The 23,952-nt window shown below is 36.6% G+C and overlaps 1 protein-coding gene across 6 annotated transcripts in view; it reads left to right on the top strand.

Annotated features, from left to right (window-relative positions):
- Window positions 1-23,952, top strand: part of aff4 (AF4/FMR2 family, member 4) — a 51,140-nt gene that overhangs the window by 3,687 nt on the left and 23,501 nt on the right. For 2 of the 6 annotated variants that reach the window (XM_051878236.1, XM_051878232.1), the window contains exons 2-4: window positions 11,704-11,879; window positions 17,447-17,573; window positions 23,155-23,874. In XM_051878236.1, the coding sequence (XP_051734196.1) occupies window positions 11,863-11,879; window positions 17,447-17,573; window positions 23,155-23,874 (864 nt within the window). In that variant the 5' untranslated portion in view covers window positions 11,704-11,862. Of the gene's footprint in view, window positions 1-11,703; window positions 11,880-17,133; window positions 17,171-17,446; window positions 17,574-23,154; window positions 23,875-23,952 lie in introns of all 6 variants that reach the window. The other 4 variants (XM_051878234.1, XM_051878235.1, XM_051878233.1 and 1 more) reach the window with 4 other exon arrangements.

The raw sequence follows: 23,952 nt of genomic DNA, 5'->3' as shown, positions 1-23,952 counted from the left end.
CGCAAGTCGTTGTGATATGCATATTGCGATATGTACATTTGCGATATTTTGATAATTTCGATACATCGTGCAGCCCTAGCCCAGATAAATCATTTATAATAAATACTGCAATATTCTATAAAAAAGCACTCCGTTTTACCACTCAAAAAAAAACTGTCCATTTTGATTTCATGGTGACTTTAAATATTTGTGTATATAAATATATGCAAATTCTGCAATAAATTTAATGTTGTTTGTTTCTATATAGATAATGAATTAATGTTTATATGTAGCTGTTGTTTTTTAATTTGAAAGTCATTCGCAATGCTTCATGGGATTGTAGTTCTTTCCCTCACTGAAGTCGTTAAAGGATTAGTTCACTTCAGAATTAAAATTTCCTGATAATTTACTCACCCCCATGTCATCCAAGATGTTTGTCTTTCTTTCTTCAGTCAAAAAGAAATGAAGGTTTTTGAGGAAAACATTCCAGGATTTTTCTCCATATAGTGGACTTCACTGGGGTTCAACGGGTTGAAGGTCCAAATGTCAGTTTCAAAGAGCTCTACGTGATCCCAGACGAGGAATAAGGGTCTTATCTAGAGAAACCATCGGTCATTTTCTAAAAAAATAAATAAATAAATAAAATGTGTGTATATATACTTTTTAACCACAAATGCTCATCTTGCTCTGCTCTGAGATGCTCCACACATTACGTAATCACGTTGGAAAGGTCACGCGTGACGTAGGCAGAAGTATCGATCCAGTGTTTACAAAGCGAACGTGCAAAGATTAAGTCAAACCTTTACAAAAAAAAAAAAAAGGTAAAACAACAATGTTGGAAGATTTTGAAGTTGGAGGATAAAATGAGATGAGTTTTTCGCCCTACAGCGGTACTTCCGCCTATGTCACGCGTGACCTTTCCAAAGTGATTACGTAATGTGTGCCACAGAGCAGTGCAAGACGAGCATTTGTGGTTTAAAACTATATCATTTTTATATTTTATTAGAAAATGACCGATGGTTTCTCTAGATGAGACTCTTATTCCTCGTCTGGGATCGTGTAGAGCTCTTTGAAGCTGCACTGAAACTGACATTTGGACCTTCAACCCGTTGAACCCCAGTGAAGTCCACTATATGGAGAAAAATCCTGGAATGTTTTCCTCAAAATCCTTAATTTCTTTTTGACTGAAGAAAGAAAGACAAACATCTTGGATGACATGGGGGTGAGTAAATTATAAGGACATTTTAATTCTGAACTGAACTAATCCTCTAACATCACAGTCTTGTATCTTTGTCATTTTGTCTCATTTTCAAATTGCTTCAAATCAAGGTTGTAATGTTGTGGTTCTCCTCGTGGCTGGTTGGTTTAGTTCCTGGTTTATAACTCTGTAATGAACACTTTTTAAAAAATCCCTATGGGAAAAATGAATGGAAAAAATAGCTACGCCGCTGAATTAGTGTGCACATGCTCTATTTTCAGAGTGATGGATTAAAAGCCTCCATGACTTTATTTTTCTTGACTTATTCGATCGGAGAGTCTAAACTAAAGTTATTACAAAATTTTACAAACCTGAATTAAAAATGTAAAATATCTGCTGAGTTCCTCTTTGATTAACACTGTTTTCACATAAATTTTTAATAGGTGGTAGTAGTAGGCAGTTTATAGTATATACCGTGCAGTATGCCATAAAATGCCACCCAAACTTTAGCTGCTTTATTGCTTAAATGAAATGAATAATTACCCAGCTAACTCATGCATGCCTCCAGGCTCCTGGCACAGATGTAAATCTTGAGCTGGGACAGACCTTGTGCTGCTTATGTAACCAAACTAAACATGCACACACTCACACGGTCTCCGACTCCTGCCCCGTACTCTGGGATCAGAAGATGAAGCGCACAGAAGACCGTGTTCCTACCCAGAGTTCATGATGTTCATTGATAATCCAGTGGCAAACTTGATCCAGCACAATCCGTGTGTAAATAACATGATAGTTCTTGATACTTCCTGTTTTAGTTGTGGTCCGTGGCTTGAGTTGACCATTTCCTCTGTCTGTGTTTATGACTAGAAAGAATGCAGCTGACGCTTGTTTGCCTTTGTTAGTTCATAAAAGCTTCTACAGCTTGTTGGCAAGGGATCGAACAGGCCATGCTACATGTTCTTCTCTTATTTTTGAGGACAACTTTTGTTGTTGTTGTACTTGCAACTTCAGCAGGGCTGGATGAGGTCACAACTGCCTGAGGCATTCATTTACTGCAGCAAATTCCTAGTCAGTTAAGAGTAAAAACCTGTTTTCCAAGATACAATTGACCATTTTTGCTGCTGTGCCTAAAAACGGTTCAAATTACTCACAGTTCAGTTTTTATCACAGTTTTAGGGTCACGGTTTCGGTACGGTTCAGTATGTGCTGTGTTCAGGGGAAAAAGAGCTACTGTCAAATAAAAATAAAGAAAATAAGAACACATAATCGAACTACAAGCACAAATAAAATAGTGTTTTTCAGGTAGTTCTTACAGCAGTTTTGAGGTACAAAAACTGAATAAAGTAATCAAATGTAAAGTTACATTGCATATAATCTTCACTATATAAATTAAATAAAGATTAATTATTATTATTAAAGTTAAAGGGGAGCTTTTATGCCCCTTTTACAAGATGTAATATAAGTCTCTGGTGTCCTCAGAATGTGTCTGTGAAATTTCAGCTCAAAATACCCCACAGATCATTTATTATAACTTGTCAAATTTGCCCCTATTTGGGTGTGAGCAAAAACATGCCGTTTTTGTGTGTGTCCCTTTAAATGCAAATGAGCTGCTGCTCCCGGCCCCCTTTCCAGAAGAGGGCGGAGCTTTAACAGCTCGCGCTTCGGTTGCTCAACAACAACAAAGCTGGAGAGTCTCACGCAGCCAAAATGAGGATTGTCAGTAACGGTGTTCAGCCTTACATTGTTCAAACCGGAGTCGACACTGATGGAGAGACTCAGGAAGAAGTTACAACTTTTAGAATGAAACTGGTCATTTCTGAATGGTTAGTGGATAAATTTATGTAGTTGCTGTGGAGTTGATTCAACTCATCCACTAGCATGTGCCGTCATGTTAATCTTTTGTGCAAATCCAGTGTTAAATTGACCCTCATTTGTGAAGCAGTCCGGTGTAAAATGACGGCATGTCAACAACACTCTACTACAACAACTCTTCCTCTTCTCTAAAGCAGCCCAACATGGCCTCACCCCCTTTGTTTCGTGTTCTCGGGGGCGGGGTTTATGTCAATTTTAGGGTTAGTGATGTCAATAACCCAGAAAGAAGCTCGTTTTAGTGTCTGTTCGTCGTAACTGTTTACGTTCACTTAAGACATAACCTACTATGTTTGCTAGGATTCTTGCCAAGATAGGCATGTTGACATAATTTTTTGTGTGAATTTGTCCGTTCAAGCGCAAGACTTGAAAGAGAACTCAATATTTGTGATCTGTCTGAGATGCAGCTTTCTGTGTGCGCACACAAATCTTCTCACAGCGAGCGAGTTCTCTTTCGCGTCTTCTTATGCTTGAATGTTTAAATTGGTGAGGCTTAAAGGGTTAGTTCACTCAAAAATGAAAATTCTGTCATTAATTATTCACCCTCATGTCGTTCCACACCTGTGAGACCTTCGTTCATCTTCGGAAACAAAATAAGATATTTTTGATGAAATCCGAGAGCTTTCTGATCCCCCATAGAAAGCAACACAATTACCACTTTCAAGGCCCAGAAAGATAATGAAGACATCGTTAAAATAGTCCATGTGACTACAGTGGTTCGACCTTAATGTTAAGCGACGAGAATACTTTTTGTGCGGAAAAAACAATGACTTTATTCAACAATTTGTCAGTCTCTCATGCAGAAAATCAACGCCTACTTCTACATCATCACGTCTTTGGCCCCGCCCACTGGCACATTAGTGAGATGAGAAGAGACATACAGGATCACTGGACTAAAAATATCCAAAAAGTGAAGCCAGATTTTGATGTTTTGAGAGACAATATCATATCGAGATTGTGAAAACATTTACGTTGATAATGATGAAATGCTCCAAGCTCTGGACATTTTTACTCAATATGGATTAATCTAACAGCCTATCACACAGCAGAAATAAACACGACAACAGCCAGTCAGTGCATGTCGCTAATAAGTGATTTCTGTGTGAATGAATGGCGCGGTTTCGTCTGACACATAAACTCACGTGACGCTCACTGTGTTTTCAGCATCTGCCATGTCTATATATGAGGACATGAACACATGAACTTCATCTCCAGAGCTGCTTTAAAGTCTCTTCACAAAAATTTTCACTGTTTCATTTGAGAAAAACTACCATCAAATACACACTGAAACTGAAAGATCTTCACGACAAACCGTCAAAATAGAAGTTCGATTTAACTTCAAGAAATTATGACAGAAATATATCACTACTGTAGCCTATATTAAATGTACTTCTCAAAGTAATATTATTATTATTATTATTATTATTGTTATTATTTTTAAGGAATATCATACAACCAAGATATGTTTTTATCCATGTTTTAAATGTATAAAGTTCTGTTGTGCAGCATCTTATTTGACAAAAAATAAAAATGCAATGTTTTTTTGTAAATTTATTTTTCTTTTAATTACATTTTAAAAGCTTGATTTAAATTGTTAAAGTTTATATAAATTTGTTTATATAAATATACAATGCAAAGCACAGAATACCCCCAAAAAAATAAAATAAAATGGAAAACACAGAATTCAGGGAAAAATAAAATGGATTTCATGGGGCCTTAAATTAAAAGGTACCTACTGCGTGGACAAACAAGTTTACATGTTTACATTCAATAGAGAATGGTTTAGTATATGTGGTCCAAGTAAAGCTGGGAACACACTTAACAATTGTTATGCCGATTATGAATGTAATTTGATACTTAAGACTGATCATGCCCGAACGTGCCGGGTCTGTGCCAGTTGCGTTTAGTCTGTGTTTACAGTCAGCATTTAAAACCATATAGGCCCAGTTTCACAGACAGGGCTTAGCCTAAGCCAGGATTAGGCCTTAGTTCGATGAGGACATTTAAGTAAATGATCACTAGAAAAAAAAAACATTACTGGTATGCATCTTGAGACAAAACAATGACAGTGACATATTTTAAGATCTGTCAGCACAAGTTACTTTCAGTTACAACAGATCAAAAATGCATTTTACTCTAGGACTAGCTTAAGCCTTGTCTGTGAAACCGGGGGAACGTGTGTTCAGTTCAGTCTTAGAATATTTCAGCTAGTCGTTAAGAGTGTCCCTGGCTTAAAAGTAGCTATAATTACTTTCTCTTCCCCTCAAATATATATATATATATATATATATATATATATATATATTTTTTTTTTTTTTTTTGGCCAAGAGGCATTTTTGTACTACAGTTTTTTGCAAAAATGTCAGAGAAGAAGTCATGCAGGATACTAATTTTGTCATTATATCATCAAATTAGGAACATAATGTAATTATTTAGCGTCAACGCCTGGTTAATCCAGATATTATTACTCTGCTTTTCTTGAGGTAAATCACTCAGAGTGATCGCTTCTCGCTCTTTGTTTGACCGAGGCAGTACAAGCGCAGGCAGGTGTGCTACATGTAAACGTGACAGCAGGGCTTGGCCGAGGGTTGGTTCCACACAACCATTCAGAAATCACGTTAAGTTTCATGAGCCTTCAGTACACAAATTGAACCATAATTTAAAGGACATGAACCTGCAGTTCATAAAGTGAGTCAGTGAAGAAATTATCTAGCTGATTCAACCCAATAACTTAAATAAATCATTAAAAAAAAGCTGCCCAAATAAATCCTTCATTTGTGAATTGGACTACACTGTTGTGTGTTTGTTTTTGTGTGCGAAGACAGGACAACTCAATTGAATGACAGCTGGGTTTTGTTTTGTTTTTTTACTTTGTATTTATCAATATCCATTTAACTGGAGAAAAATGCTTTTTTTATGCCATGGCACTGTAGCTTTGCAATAAATACTGGCGTAACTAGTGTTATCAAAAATATTGATATTTCGATGTGTATTGATACTGAACTATCTGAAACTGTTCCAATGCTCCTTTTCTGCAGTATCAATACACTGATACCAGCTGCGCTTTCTCACTCTCTCTTCTCTCGGACGGTGAATTGACACTCACCCGCCTCCTCTCACTCACTCGTCTCATTCTCTGTTTGAATAGTGCTTGTATTGCTCATAATTTTACTCATTCCCACAGGTTTCGTGCTCACACCAATAGCACGCGCACCACTGATCTATATAAGTGCTGCGCACATAAAGCCGCCTCTCAAACAGCTCACGAGTACCAAATTAACTTCTTTTTCCTGGCTTATTGCGCATAAATGGTCGAATACGTACAAAATTATGTCAAAATGGCCGTCTTGCCAAGTATTCAGGTAGATATAGTCAGTTTTGTAACGTAGTTGAGAGAAAACGCATGTTGTTTAACAGTATATTGGATCAGTGCATCCGCTCTTAAAGTGACAGCAGCTTAATAAACCTGCTGAGAAAATCACTCGCTGCTCTTGACTGAATAACTTTTGTAACTTTAATTGTAAGCATTAATCTGTATTTAATTTTCACAAATAAAACCATCCAGTGTTATTTTGCATTTAATTACTTTCATTTCTGTAGTATTTCTTACCTGAATACTCTGTTAGACCCACCTGAAAAACTTAAAGCTGTTTATTTCATTTGACTCTTAATTCTGTTGTATTTACTTGTGCTATCATTTGCAATTCGTTTATTTGTTCTTATTTTATTACTGACTGTTTACTTGTGTAGTTCAGTGATTCAAATAAAGCCTTCCCGTGCTGTGTGTAAGCTAAGCTTTTAACAAAATTAACCCAAATTATTAAAAAAATTACGAGATAACAAATTATCTGTATGGTGGTATCCCCTTGGTATCGAATATCGATATTTTTCAAGGTATCAAAGTTGGAAATTCCAGGATCGTGACGGTTTGTTGTTTGATATGTTGCCCTCCTCTATTTTCCTCTATTATTTTATGGTTTTACTATCAACATTAGATTGAGTTTGCTCTGAAAAATGATTTCCTTTTCCTCGTAGTGTGTGACAAGCAACAATCGTAAATAACAGCGGAAAAGAATCGCACCGTGACCCAGGCTTTAGGTTGGTTGCTTGTGTTTGTGACTGAGCACACAATCCTGAGAGATACTGTCATATATATAAAGTGAAGAAATCCCTTGTCGTCTTTTTACTTAACATTAATTCACAAATACAGTGTGTGGAATAAACATGGAAGGGCCAGTGTCTTCTGAAAAATGGTGTTAATTTTTGACAGTTGATTAAATTATTTATTTATTTATTTATTTTTTTGAGTTCAAAGGGCTTCTTTAAAGAAGTTAATATTGCACCGAGGCCAGCTTGTGTTAGACATGTTGCATGTGTGTGTGTGTGTTAGAGACGAAACTGTATAAACATGATTATAGTGATCAAAATGATCATGTTATTGTTAAAATGGGCTGGAAATGTTCAAAAAGTACTGATACTCGCATCGAAATTGCAGTTCTTGTTAGCATAAACATTGAAATAACAACATTAACAATGATGGCTGGATTTTAAATGAACAAAAACGTGTTGGTTTGGTGACTTGCGACATAACGTCATCTACTAACATGTTCAAATAAAGTTTTGACAAATAAATATATGATCAACCTGACGTTTCAACCATTAAACCATTTTTTTAAAGAAGGGATGAGTCAAAATAGTGAATGATTATTCATGGAGCAAACAAAATACCTATAATTCTAGATACATTATTGTTCAAGTAGTTTAGAATAAAAATCTGATTAATTTTTAATCTAATTCATTTTAGAATGCACATTAAATTATTTTACATTAACCGGTTAAAATATACAACGATGCATAATTCAGTCCGATTTTCGTCTTGGAAAAAAAAAAATGGTCTGAACAAAAACGGCGGACAGGCTGAATGGAAATGAAAATGTAATCCACTCTCTGACAGCAGGTGGCGCTTATGAAACAGCAGAAATAGAGCTGGTAACCATAAACTTTTTCCTTCAGAGATTTATTAATAAAGTTCATTCATTCATAAAATTTCCCTCTGCACTTTGTTGTAAAGATTGAGGAGGTTGTAAAATGGCTACCGCCTTGTTTTCACACACAACAAAACCTTAAACTTTGCTTAAAGCTGGACAAACAGTGAGCTTTTCAAATCGAGCAAATCAAATATGGCTTTAATGATACTTAAAATATGAAGCGATAATACTAACCGTCTGGAATTTTTATCAGGGTTTATCAAACTCCATTTATTTTCTCCAGAGAAACTGTTTTTGAACGATAACTCATAAACCTTTAAAGACAACCCTACTGTGAGCTACGAGGTTAATCGATAGTATTTGATTCTATTGAAGCCATCAGCCCACATTATTTTATAACTTAGTTTTAAAATAATTGTGTTTTAGCCGAATTCCTGTTGAAAAACTACATTACCCATGATGCTGTACAGGAAGTTCCACCAATCAGAGTTAGCTCTTTAGCTCCGCCCACTCCCCGAAACACTGTGAATGTGTCAATCTCTACACTCTCAAAATACTTAAATGTTTGTATATAGCTATGCATATTTAGCAAAAACTTTTTAAAATACATAATCCACAGTAGTTTTATATTTTTCCATTGATTTTAATTTGATTATGCTGTTCTCAATGCTTCATGGGATTGTAGTTCTTTCCCTCACTCTTGTACCTTTGTCATTTTGTCTGATTTTCAAATGCTTTTTTGCTTTAAATCAGAGTTTGTAGTGTTATGATTCACCTCGTTGCTGGTTGGTTTTGTTCATGCATGGCTTATAACGTTTTAATGAAGGCTTTTAAAAAAATCCCTATGGGAAAAATTAATGGAAAATATACCTTCAGGACCAACTCATATTTACATAAAATGTGGGACAGAATATTTCCCAGTGTGAGAGAATATTGCTTTACACCAACTAAAACACGATCAAGTCATCTCATCGACTTGAATGTATTTGCATTTTAACAAAGAAATGAAAAAAACAAATTGGCTATACCCTTAAACCTTTATTTGCATGTTACATAGCCATGCATGTCCAATATAAAAGCTCAAGGAGCCGGTTAACCTCACGACAGCAGAAGATGGAAGCTTGAAGCGTTTTAATATATTAAAGTAATTAGGGATCTTATGTATTGCCTCAGATTGACTGACTAATCATTTTGTGTCCTGAAACCTCTTTTTTGTGTTTACAGCAGCTTGTATTCTGTTTTCAGTCTTTTAACTTTCACCACCATTCATTCGCTGAATCCATAACAGCATTTCTTCAGCATTTTGACTTTTTATGTTTTTTTTAGTGGGATAGATTTGAAAGTGAGCCCCTCCAGTTGTTTGGGATTCATATATGTCTGCAGATAGATCAAATACGAAGTAAAAGTGTAGTCACATTAATGAAATTTCACAAGCAAAAAAGATCTTGATACTTTAAGCCAAAATAAAGAAGAGGGATATAATATTATTATTATTATTATTATTTGTCCTTCTAAGACATATGGTTACAGGTTAACAAAAAATTACAGTTGATTAAAATAATAAATTTGGTATAGATTTGGGGGGAGTATGCGCTTCAGATGATCAACGACCGCAGAGCTTGTCAAAATTACTGTTCCCAAACTTTATTAGTTCATCCAAAAATTACAATTCTCTCTTCACTTACTCATCCTCATGTTGTTTTCACGCGTCACGCACACGTACAGTCAAACATCCGTGTTTACTACAGTATGTGCGTCGTTGTGAATCTGTTCACCATATAAAGCCATCGTGTCTCCTCAGAAGACTTGGATTTGGATTAGACCACTCGATTGATTATTTTTATGATATTTTTTGGATCTTTTAAGTTTTAGAGGAATGGACTTTCAAGAGGGACTGAAATCTCTCAGATTTTATAAAAATATCTTCATTTGTTTGGAAGTTGAACAAAAGTCTTATAGGTTTAAAACGACATGAGGGTGAGTACATGATAACAGAATTGAAATATACAGTAAGCTAAGCCTTGGATAAAACTAACTCTATATCGCAAATCATATCGTTTACATCAACAGTGCGTATCGTCGCATTTCTATATCGCGATATAATGATGTATCGTTACACCCCTACTGAAAATGGAAAAGTGTTTCCTTTGCATTGTCAAAACGATCCCCGTTCACACGGATCCACAAAAACAACCAAAAACGCTGTATCCGGCTGCCAGGCCAGTAGATGGCGATGTGACTTTGTAAAGAAACACTACATGCCTACAGACTGAACGTGTCAGTATTTTTACAAGTTCACGTTTTTGTGGTTTAAGCGGAGATGATAACGGTATCGTTTTGTAATGTTTGCACTTTGAAACCCATTTTCAAAAGTTTGTGTTTTCAGGCCCCCAAAACGCCGTTGTTGTGTAAATGAACGGCCAAAACGCATACTAAATTTTCAGTTTTTAGTTGAAAATGTGTAAATTCATCCCTCAAATATATTCATAGAAGTACATAGGTTTTTCTAACAAATGTTTTGGTTAAACAGCCATGTTCAGTTTGTTGCCTTTAAAATAAAAACACAATAATAATCATATAGAATAATGAGGAAGGGTCAAAGGTTATGGTGGATTTAATGTGACACATCAGGGCAGTTTAAAATTGTGATTTCCAGACCTGGAAAAGTCATGAATTATTTTTGTAGTTAATATAATTTCCTTTACGCTCTGGCCTAAAAGAATTTAATCGTTTTTTTCTGTTGCGCTGAATTAAAAATATGTTTAAGATTTAAAATAAAATAAAAAATCATGTTATTTATCATACCTATTTTAGGGAAACATGTTTACAGGCAAATTGCTATTTACCCACATGGTTCAGTGCATCGCTCTTTGTTAAAGATCACTTATTCTAATAACTATTTATTATCATAATTTTCCCCTAGTATTATACCTATATAAAATGAAATGATTTTAGTTGAATATACACATATATAAAACACCAGGATGGTTAGTCAATTGTTTTTGGTGATTCCCATATTGCATCTAATTGCCTCATCACCACCTGGGTGTACTAATGTTTTTAACGTGCTCTCCCTGTAGACTTGGAGAAAAAACTGCATCTGGCCCTTTAAGGAAACTGACGCTGATGGTGTTGGCTCAGGCCCAAGTGGGGGAGGGCATGTGTTTACTGAGCGACAGCAGCTGATTGGTTGCTGTAAGTCTTCACATCACAGAGGGGAGTGGCTGACTGGCATAAAATAACATGTCCTTATAAGGGCGGTGGTGGACTGCACCATTCTCCTCAGCACACCGAGGGGTGTTCCTTCTTAGAGAAGCAGGGTTTTTAAGGATTTATGTAGATAAACTTCATATTACTTTACTTCATATTGGAGGTATTATTGATAAACTATAGAAGGATGAGTTTTGTCATTAATGTAGGCTATGTGAAACTAAGCATTTTGTTTAGTTAGATTTATTATCTTTCTTTTTTTTCACTTGATGGTCAAATGGTTACTCTGCCAAACTGCAAATTTAGTACAAAGCATCTAATATGACATACTTGAGTCTTTTATTGTGACGTCCTCACGTCTGTATGTTGAAGCTGTGCCTCCTCTCTTCGGCTGAGTGGTTTGTTCGGCAGACAGGCTATAACCTCCCCTCCCTAAGTCAGATTTATCTCAACTCCCAGGAAATACAGCAGCGACGATTGAAGTGTGAAAGCTGCCGATCAAGAAACTGTGCCTCAAAGTGGACGGTACTAAACGAGAGGGAGCCGTAGCTGGGAAGAGCCATCGAGTTGTCTGGAATTTTCTCTCAATCCTCTTCCAATGGTTCATTGGTTGAGGCCATGGCCTCTCAGTCAGGGTAAGCAATAGCACCAGCCATGTTTTCAGTGACTAACTCCTGTAGTAGTCACCGCAAAGTTTTAGGCCTTCTCTCAACGCATACCATTTCTTTAACTTGGTTTTATTTCATAGACTTGTCTTTTAAGTTGGTCTTAAAATGAGCAATGCACTTTAGGCAGCTTTGCAAAAGAATTAGAATATTCTAGATAGGCTGGATGGATAATAATCTGGATTATATTACTGTCTGAAGTGCCCTTCGAATATTTATATATTGATATTGAAGCACTTTAGAACGTGTGCTTTATTCTGAAACTGTTTTCTGGGCATGTAGAAACAATTGAATTAATGTGAAAAATATTGGACATCTATATCTATATCTTTCAGGTTACTTTTTTGCTCTGATTAAAGTAATTCCCATCCACTTTTCTTCATTTGGCACTTCAGATGCTCCATGGAAGTTGAAGCATATCAAGTTGAAGCAGTCGTATGATCACCCAACTTACTATACATTTGCATCATAAGATGTAAGCGCCATTGTGTCATATGAGGAAAGTTTGTGTTGGTGAAACTGAACGTCAAGCTCAAAGTATATTCCGCTTGCATAAATCCCAATATTTTGTAATGACAACCACTTATATTCAAGTGACTTAATGATCTAATAGAAGTGTCCACTAAGTAGTGCGTAAAAAATCAAAAGTTGAGAAAACTTAAAAGTTTAAGTTTCTCAACTTGTTGTAAATTGAACTTGTTATACAAACTCAAATCTCCTGCAGCTGGTTGTCTTAAACTTTTAAGTTTTCTCGACTTTAATTTTTTACAGTGCATCAAACCCACCTATCTGCACTGTGGAGTAAATATGGCCCTATGATTTCCGCAACGTGAAAATGCGGACGGAATCATGGAATCCAGTCATAATAATTGTGTTTACAGCATAACGCGGAATGTCACAGAACACGGAATTTTGGATGAATAAAGGCCGTTCACACCAAAGACAATAACTACAAAGATGTAGTTCTAAAAATCATTCTAAATATAAAAGAATAGCAGAGTTCACATCACAACTATAACGATAACGGCAGTATCGTTGGTATCACAGAACGATTTTTATCCCAGCTGATGAACGATAAAAACCATGACAGCCAATCAGAATTCATCCTGCTTTAAAGAGCTTGAGCATTTAGGCCGTGTGTCCACCCAAGCATTTTTTATTTTTTTTTTCCAAGGCTAGTGTATGTTTCCAATTGTTTTCAATGGGAACGCTGCGTTTTTTTAAACGCGAGAAGCGCAACGAGACACTGGGCGTCTTTTTCATGCTCAAGCGCTCATGCTTACCGGTCGCATTGAGTTGAAAAATGTTCAACTATGAGTAAAACGTTGCGCTCATCACTGTCACTTTTTAGCCAGGCATCCAATCACATTGGAGGAGGGGCGGGACGAACACAACACCGACCAACTGCCACATTCTGCTTGTTACAACGTCAACAGATGACGACAACAAGCATAATAATGGAACAAAATCATTTAAAACAAGAGCCAGAGCAAATACTTTACATTGTATCGACATTTTTATATATAAACATGACCGAAACTGTGAAATTAGATGCTAGTAACACTTCCGCAGATATTCCGTATCATAGATATTCCGTTTTTTAAGCATCTCAACTGAAAAAAAACGCTGAAGCACACTAGACTAAAAATGCCGCTCCGCAACAGCTAAAAGCTGGCTGCGACAGTCCAAGTGCTTTTCAACGGCTGGTTTATGTCAGAAATTGAACGGGGAATCCATGTCGACAATATCACTTATAATGGATTCTGTTGCGTTTTGACGCTTCGTGCCGCTCGCGTCCGGTGTAGACACGGTGTTAAAGTGACCGACGACATAAACTTAGAATAAACAGAACAGTATTGTTTGCTGGTGTTGACGCTAATGTAGTTAGTTATCGTTCTTGGCATGAACGGGCCTTGAATCTAAACCGTACACTTAAATCGCGATATGGGCTAGTAATTTGAATATTAAAGCTCTTAATTAAATATGAAGTCTGCATGTCTCTGTGTCAATGAGTGGCACGTTTTTGTTTTTTTTTGTTTTTTGTTTTTTCTACTACAGATACTCAAGTAATAGTTAAATTGTATACACAAGACATGCCTTTTGATGACTAAAATTTAATTCAACCATTAAAATGGAATCCAGGGGAAAAAAGAAAAACAAAACTGATTTTTGTGGGGGAAAAACTAATTTCTTAGTGCCCCAAGTATACTTGAAAGCCTTGTACGCTAAACTGCGTGAGACTGAGTGTATATAACTTGTTCTTAAGCAGTGGTGAAGCTAAAATCCAGGTTTGAAACAATATAAAGTTGAGTACATTCTCACAATTATAATTTTTTGGGTGAACTAACCCTTTTGCCGTTCACAAATTGTTTCCAAACCCTGAACATTATTGAAACCGTAGGGCCTGTTGACAGACTGGAGGCCTTTAGTTTTCACACACTTTTAATAAGCAGTGTGGAGAGAGAGAGAGAGGGAGGGAGGTTCAGGTGTACACACCAGTTCATCAGCAGAGACCGTCAGTGCTCTGACTAATTGGATTTGGTGCAGCGTGTCAAGCGACGACACGTCACATCGGTCGTTTGAGTGGTTTTGTCGTGCAAACGCTCTCCCATTAGCACATTCATTCCTTGAGCTTTCTCGACGCAGCTATCAACCCAAACAAAACCTTTCAGTTACCTTGACATGATCTAATGCATCAAAAATGACTCCCCTCGAAAACCGCATCTGAAAACACCCCAAGAATCGCATCCTCCCCCGCCGTGACGTCACACATCTCCAAACCTCACACTTCAGCGTTTACTGATCTAATCACTGATGCTTTGTTGTTGTTTGTTGTGAGATTGAATTAATTGGCCTGTAATATCAAGGTTTTTATAACTCTTTAAACACTGTTTAATTAGTGATTTGTTTACAATCTAAGAATAATAGGTTTTGTAAAGATTTAATGCAGTTTAGTTAAAACATCCTTTAATTTTCTTTCTTGCATCCATCTTTTGTTTGCTCTTTCTTCTGACTCGCTCTCTTTCTGTCACTGTGCTGCACGTTGTCTTTCATTCCCACTCTTTTCACATTTGTTTTTTTTTGCTCTCTCCTACTGTTTTTTTTTTTTTTTTTTTCTCCATTATTTTTCATCCTTTCACTGTTTTGTTCCCCCCCTTCCACTTTCTTTTGCTCACTTAATTTTTGTCGTGCTTTTCATTTTGAAATGAATCCATAGGCAAACTGAACCTTTAGTTTTGGCATTGTTATTGGAAGTACAGTGAGTATAACTACTAATTAATTGCCAACTTGCTGTTCCTTTACTTGAGAAACGAGTAGAAACCTGCATTTTATGACCCATGTAGTCCTGAGCTTTATTTATAAGCCTCTATACAACATCAACAATGTTTCCTTGAGAGAGTAGATTTCATCCGGTTGTGGTTTTGAATGACATTTTAGAAAACGATCTGAACCGATAAGAGTGTTTCATCTTAATAATTTGAAAGTAAAATTCGGCCTTTTTGATTGACATCCTCAAAGATGGTTTACTGAACTATGTATGTCAAAGACTGGCCGTTTTTAGGAAGTTTCATTGGCTGTTAGCTGTCATTTCATCAGAATTTCCATTGTGGTAAACGTTGGCCGAATATGTAACTGTCATTATTAGGCCACATGTAGTCATTCAGTGATGTACAGAGGATAATGATGGTGTGCGTGAAACGTAATATAATGTTTGGTTAGAATAAGCACACAGCGTAAAACATATATGGACAGACTCAAAGTTAGTGTTACCAATAATTGTCTAATTTAAAGGGATAGTTCACCCAAAATTGAAAAGGATTAGTTCAGTTCAGAATTAAAATTTCCTGATAATTTACTCACCCCCATGTCATCCAAGATGTTCATGTCTTTCTTTCTTCAGTCGAAAAGAAATTAAGGTTTTTGAGGAAAACATTCCAGGATTTTTCTCCATATAGTGGACTTCAATGGGGTTCAACGGTCCAAATGTCAGTTTTAGTGCAGCTTCAAAGAGCTCTACATGATCCCAGACGAGGAATAAGGGTCTTATCTAGAGAAACCATCGGCCATTTTCTAAAAAAGATAAAAATTATATATTTTTTAACCACAAATGCTCGTCTTGCACTGCTCTGCGATGCTCCACGCATTATGTAATCACGTTGGAAAGGTGACGCGTGATGAAGCGGAAGTACCGCAGTGGGGCAAAAAGCTCCATTTTATTTTCTTCTCCAACTTCAACTTCGTCTGACATCGTTGTTTTGCCTTTTTGTAAAGAGCGTTTTTGCCTACGTCACGTGTGACCTTTCTAACATGATTACGTAATGCGTGGCACATCTCAGAGCAGTGCAAGACGAGCATTTGTGGTTAAAAAGTATACAATTTTTTTTTTTTTTTTTAGAAAACTGCCGATGGTTTCTCTAGATAAGACTCTTATTCCTCGTCTGGGATCGTGTAGAGCTCTTTGAAGCTGCACTGAAACTGACATTTGGACCTTCAACACGTTGAACCCCAGTGAAGTCCACTATATGTATGTAGTATGTAATGTTTTCCTCAAAAACCTTCATTTCTTTTCGACTGAAGAAAGAAAGACATGAACATCTTGGATGACATGGGGGTGAGTAAATTATCAGGAAATTTTAATTCTGAAGTGAAATAATCCTTTTGTTACACTCCCTCGTGTCGTTCCACATCCGTAAGACCTTCGTTCATCTTCAGAGCACAGATGAAGATATTTTTTAATGAAAACCGAGAGGTTTCTGTCCCTCCATAGAGATCCAACACAACTACCATTTTCAAGGTCCAGAAAGGCAGTAAAGACATCATTAAAGTGACTCCAGTGCTTAAATCTCAGTTTTATGAAGCGATGCGAGTGCTTTCTTCGCACAAAAAAAAAACATAATTTACCACTTTATTTGCGAAAATATTGATTTGCAACGCGTTCACGAGAACACCACGATGCATGTGTTTTGTTCACGTGAGAGCTGATGCTGTTGGATAATATTATTTTGTAAATAAAGTGGTAAATTGTTGTTGTTGTTGTTGTTGTTTTTTGCGCAGAGAAAGCACTCGCATCGCTTCATAAAATTGAGGTTAAACCACTGGAGTCACTTTAATGATGTCTTTACTGCCTTTCTGGACCTTGAAAGTGGTAGTTGTGTTGGATCACTATGGAGGGACAGAAACCTCTCGGATTTCATTAAAAATATCTTAATTTGTGTTTCCTTAGATGAACGAAGGTCTTACGGATGTGGAACGACATGAAGGTGAGTAATTAATGACAGAATGTTCATTTTTGGGTGAACTAACCCTTTAATTCTCGCATTGAGCTCTCCTAAGAGACTGCTGTCTTTTATTCTGTGAAATAGCCCAGCCTTGTTATAAATGAGAGCAGGGAAATGCCTGAATCCAGTTATCCTGTTTTATTTTTCCATTTGTTGTTCAAATGTGTAACTTTGTCTTGGATTAAATGTAGCTCAAGGTGTCAGGAAGCTATTTTTCTTTGATTCTTCACTGCTTAGTGACTCTGTCTCTGTTGTTAGCAACATGAACCGTGAAGACCGGAATGTGCTCCGTATGAAAGAAAGGGAAAGGAGAAATCAAGAAATCCAGCAGGGAGGAGAGGCCTTTCCAGCTAACTCCCCCCTCTTTCCTGAACCTTATAAAGTTGTAAGTTCATTTTGTTTCTTCTTTTTTTCATTTTATTTATTTATTCATTTATTTTTTTTGCCCTGTAGACCTCATTTCATCTTGGATGGTTGTTCCTTTTTGGTTTTTACATTCTGATAATATTCTCTATTAATCTTGCTCCTTAGAGGAGAGCCCATCACTGATAAAAGCTTTGTGGCGATACAGTTCTCCAGTGACAGTAATTACTGAATGATTACAAAATTATGCACCATGCTAATTGGTGTTTATTAACTAGAGCTGCACGATTCTGGATAAATTGAGAATTACAGTTTTTGTTTCAAACGGAGATCACGATTCTCCCACGATTTTCAGCAGACTACTAAACAAAATAACATGTAATTTACTAAAGGATTTTGATCTGACAAAATGTTAATTAAATAGTTTAATAAATCCGAATGAGTTTTAAAAAAAAAAATTAAATGAATGATTCAATGACTCACCCATAAACACTTCACTCGTTTCATTACTGGATGAATCAGCATTTTTGATCAAATCTCTTGAATGAATGATTCAACGACTCACTCATAAATACTTGTTCCATTACTGAATGAATCAACATTTTTGAGCAAATCACTTGAATGAATGATTCAACGACTCACTCATAAACACTTCACTCATTTCATTACTGAATGAATCAACATTTTTGAGCAAATCTCTTGAATGAATGATTCAATAACAAATACATTTTTTGAGTCTTTTTGACTTGCCACCACCTACTGGCTTAACGGTGTAATTGATACAATCTTTATTTAAAGCACCAAGCTACTTTCTAAAGGTGATTTGCTCTATTTTGATCACTACCATAGACATCAGTGTTTGTATCCAAACTATAAACTTTTATCCCAGTACTTCTGTAATAATATGAATGATTGTAGCACAGAAATAACGAAACTGTATGGTTTAAAAGACTGTTTTATACCTATACATGACAATGGCTCTCTCTGGCTCAGATCTGAATGTTCGCTGTGATCGTACTTGTCAAAGGTTTAATAGACATAGACGAATCGCTGTCATTTAGGAACAAGATTTCAATCTTTTAACGATTAATCGTGCAGCTCTAATAACTCTTAACATTTCTAAAGATATTGGCTCTATAAAAAATATGTAATGAAAGCAAAAAAGATGCTCCAATTTGCTGGATTTAAACACTGCATGTAGGCTAAATTATGCAAGATCAACTTAATTTAGCCAATTGGAAATGGTTATCAAACAATCCTGTTAAAATCAAAATGGCCAAATATCACCTTAATAATCGGGCTTACTGATAAATATATATCACTAATGGTACATGCTGCTCTTTTGTGCTTCAAACAATACCATGGTATGTGTCCCAGAAACCATGCATTGTACTGTTTTTATTGGCATCAGGTCTCATTTGATATTTGAACCCTTACGGTTATTGCAGGGTATGTTATGGGTAAGTACTTGCATTGTTAGATGTGTCAGTTGGACTGTTCTTGTTAACAGTATGTTCCTGGTTGGTATAAAATGTCTGTTGGTTAGTGGCCGGTTAATTTCCGTTCCTAAATCTGGGGTAAGTGCTCGGCAAATCTCCTGTTGTCCACTTTCTAGTTATACACTGATAAATATTGTGAAGTGAAGAACACTGAGAACCATTTTTCATTGCCATGCTCAAAGGAATTTCATAATTTTTCATCAGATAATATCATTTGAGCTGTGAGTTTGCAGTCTGAATTCAGTGTGATGAGTGTGGTGTGCCATGAAATATAGTATGAAGACAATACATTTATTGTGTCTTTAGTTAATGGAATAGGTAAGTGCAATTTTGAATTGTTACACTTATCTTGACTTCCACCCGAATTCATAGTTCAACAAATTACATTTTATTGGTGAAATGTGAATATACAATGAGTCAAAATCTGCTTTAAATGTAACAAATCATGTAAAAATGGATTCTTTTATTGGAAAATGAAACATTTTATCAAACTTTGATAATCTTTAAAACGCCTAAGAAACTATATTTTATAAAAATCACCTGTCAAGTTTATAATATCAGCATCAACATCAGCATATGAGAGTCAAATTGGACGACTACAGGGAACTCATCTCAAGATCACGATCAAATTATTGAAAATATTCAAATCAGGAATGTCAGAATCAGAAGGTGTAGTCCGTGCATAAATAAATGTCCGTCAAAACCAACACACGTTGAGCGATGTTCACTAACCTGGCAAAGTTTTTCAGTTGGATTGGTGTTTATTCTCTCTAGCATGCAGTGTGAAGTGTTTCACTCAGTTCCCTGATCATTCCCATTCAATTTCAGTGAGGAAAGAACAAATTTATCCTCGCATGCGTTATGTATTATGCACATTATCGTCTTTGACAGACAGCATGTTGAAGTCGCTCAGGTCGCCATTTACTCCTTCTTGGAAAGCTATGACATAGTCAAAACATCCGGTAGTTTCCAGGAAATGCTTGACTCTCTGGACCGATGATTCTCGTAAACACACGGTATTGTGCACGTTATTTTTTTGACAGACATCAATGTATTGATATTCAAATGATGTGGATTTGAAAACAGATCGTAAGGTAATGTTTATTTAAAAGCAATTGATGTGCATAAGCATGTTATGTTGATGTTTTTAGTTCTAATATTCCAACAGTTTAAGTTTTTGACGGACGTGATAACATACGTGAGTGGTGAACTGTGTTTGATTTTTGGGTAATTATAAAACAGGCATTTTGGAGACGTTTAAAATGCTTTTTGTGTAGTTCATTACATTTATTTTATGGAATGAAGTTTATTTCGTGGCTTAAATAAATTACGTTACTCAGAGACCGACATGTTTGGCTAGTTCGTTTTTTTTAGAAAAGAAACGAGTGGATTTGATGCACAAAGTTGTTTTTATTGACTCTTATAACAAAAATCTTTTATTTAACCTATGAAAATGCAGATGCTGTTGTAAAATAACTTTTCAAAACTTGTTTGATTATTACCCCTTAGCAGATTCTGACTCATATCTATTTTGTTGTGCAACTCACCAGATTATAATATGTACAAACCTCATCATGAAGTTGCCTGATAAGCACAGCGTCTTTGCTGTGTTGACACATTTCCCTTTGAAACAGGAAGTGTTGGCGGGACGTGCGGAAGGGATTAATTTGTTTTTGTTTTGTAGCGTGTTCTGCTATTCCTTCTGTAGACAAAAGTTTGGAGTACAAGATGTTTCCAGTGTTTACTAAAAAAGTTGCCAGCATTTTTTATCATTTTTCACAAAAGTTTCATGGCCCCCAGAATAATCTGAACATGCAATATATCAAAAGAAAGAACAGCCTTTGTTCTTAAAACACAACCAAAAAAAAAACTTTTTTATCCTAGCTTCATGCATTCTTTTTTCATAAACATTTAAGAATAAATTAACATTTAACACAGATGGAGTAGATCGAGTCCATCAACACCCCCAAAGCTTCGCAGTCCTGTAGCTCATCCTGGGTCGACGTTTCATTCGGTAACATTAGGCGTTTTAGATTTATATGCTGTTTAATGTTGATGATCGTGTTATTTTACATATGCATCTGCTTGCATATGCTATCACTTGTTTCTGCTGCATCTTCACCAGTGTTTTGATCAGGAGATGCAGTACTCTTTCAGAAGATGTGTAATAGCGCCCCCTACTGTATAACAGTGAAAACACGGAAAGCTGGAAAATTCCATCAATGGTGGGGAAAGAGTTCATTCTTAGGACTCTAATTGGGCTGATATAAACGCTGAAAAGGGTGGAAAAGGGACAGAGGGATTATAGTCACATACGTTAAACTAAAGAAGATTACAGTCTCTCTCTGTCTAATCTTTGCCGCTAACCAGCTTTGCACGGCGGTAAGTGCTTTACATTGGTGGTGAACCTGTCATAGGATGCAAGAAATGCAACCTGTCAGGTAGAGAATACAGAGAGCTGCAGTCCCGTTCTTTCCTTCATATTCCCTGGAGGATCAGATGAAGTGTTTTATACTAACAGTGGAAAACCCCTGCTTTGACATTTCCTCCGGTCGGGCTAGGACACGACGCATTACTTGTTTATTTTGGATGAACTCATTAAGGGTAGTAGTGCAAAAAAATATTTCACATAACAATCTGCTCCTGCTGTGTGCTTGACTTGAACATTCTGGACAGATCCAGTTATAAAACAAGATGAGGAATATTGAGTCCTGGTGTCTTATGTTTGTCATATGATTCTGCGCTGTCTCTAAATCATGTTTGATTGTTGCAGGGATCAAACAACAAATGGGGGAACTGCCAAAAACGTCCAGAGTGTCCGGGACTATGTCCTTGCAATGACATTACTAGCTTGTGTTTGTACAGTGCAACGTGCAAATGATTTATGAATCGTTTCTTTTGCCAGCAGTCATGTTTTTCTTTTCACTGGTGTTGACACATCTTTTTGACATTTTCTTTACATTTCAAATCTATACATTTGAGATTTACAAAAAGAAGGGAGGGGACAAAGAAATTAATAATAATAGCTTGTTGAGAGTATTAGAAATAGACAGATTTTTCACAGAAGGAAATAATTATAGCTAGATAGACGTTAAAGCTATTTGATTGTTGTATTTGCTCTAATACAAATTTACAATAGTAACTTCCATAGTATCCTTGGTTTTACCATATTCTTATAACAAATACCACTGTTAAAACTATGTATTACTCTACTATCAAGGTTAGATGTAACTGTGGTTTCTAACCAGTTAACTAAAACTAAAACCATAATACTTGAATTTAAACAAACAGCCATTTCAGCTAGTTTCCAAGGAAAAATAATTATAATGCGATTTAACTTAATGTACTAAAAGTCTAAAACTGAAATAAAAATGAATAAAAACTATATAGACATAAAAATAACTAGTAAAAAATAACAACACACAACAAAATTTCTAAAACTTTAACTAAAACTAAAATGAATTAAAATATTGCAAAATTTAAAATATTCCTTACTCCACTAATATATTTATTAGTACTTATTAGGGATGCACGATATATCTATATCAGCCGATATATGTTCATTTTTATGTTATCGGCAAAAATTTGGCCGATATATTAAAGCCGATAAATAATGGATTATTTCCTTCAGCTGAGACACTTCAGATGCGCACTGTCCGCCATTATGGTTTTTAATTGCTTGAAATATGATTGAAATCACTTCAGAAAGGAAAATACAGTTAAGTACAGCACAAGTCATATAGGCTACATAATATTATGAGAACATTATAATTGTGTAATTGGGACATGGTGAGACTTTTGTTTTTGTAATCAGGCTCTAAAAAAATTATATAAACATTTGGATTTAGATTTATTGTCCAATATGTCGGCTATCGGATTTCAAATATGAAGAATTATCGGCGTCTGACAAAATGTTCATATCGGTGCATCCCTAATACTTATCCCTAAGTACTATCCCTAGTTTTATCACTGTAAATCAAATCAAAGAAAGCTGGCAAACTTTTTGTAGTGGCACCAGTTTAACAAGGTTGCAAAATGCGACCATTAACTGATCTTTGTTGACGTTCTCATGCTCGTCTCAAGTCTGTCCTTTTCTCCCAACAGTCCTGCAAGGAAGATAAACTCTCAAGTCGCATCCAGAGCATGCTGGGAAATTACGACGAGATGAAGGAGACCATCGGTGAACCCCCAATGTCCAAGCTCATTCCCAAAGCCTCCAGCTCCTCCTCCGACGATAAATCTGGCCAGTACAGTGACCAGCGCGGAGGCACCCAGAGTCAGAACAGTAAATGGACTCCAGTCGGCCCGGCTCCTGGCGGCGGCATCACTTCCACGTCCTGCTCTTCCTCCTCCTCACAGAAGCGTTCATCTGTGCAGGGCAGCAGCCAGCGGTCTAGCAGCGGCGGTCAGCGGCACGAGCGAGACTACAGCAGCAGTGGCAGCAGCAAGAAGTCCAGCAAGCACGGCTCCGAGCACAAGTCCCACTCCACCTCCAGCCCGGCCAAGGGCTCCATGAGCTCCGTCAGGGACAGACGACAAAAGTCGCCCAGAGACAGAGAAGCCAACTGGGACTCACCCTCAAGAGTTCATTCCTTCTCCAGCGGACAACATCCCAGCCAGACCTTCCCACCCTCACTCATTAAACCTAGCTCCATGCTCCAGAAACCCACCGCCTACGTGCGGCCCATGGACGGCCAGGAAACGGCGGAGCCCAAGACCTCTTCGGAGTCGTACGGCCAGTCGCACAGCAGTGCCGTGGGAGAAATGAAGCCCAATGGCAAGGCTTCTCTCACCAAGCTCAAGATTCCCACGCAGCCTGTCGATGTAAGTCATGCATGCTTTCATTCTCACGTTATTGAACGATTCATATCATTAGGAATCAAATTTTGATAAAACAGTCAG

Source organism: Ctenopharyngodon idella, chromosome 21 (assembly GCF_019924925.1).
Source record: "Ctenopharyngodon idella isolate HZGC_01 chromosome 21, HZGC01, whole genome shotgun sequence".
Classification (NCBI taxonomy): Eukaryota; Metazoa; Chordata; class Actinopteri; order Cypriniformes; family Xenocyprididae; genus Ctenopharyngodon; species Ctenopharyngodon idella.
Note: the sequence above shows the minus strand (reverse complement) of the source record. Positions and strands in the feature narration are given on the sequence as shown.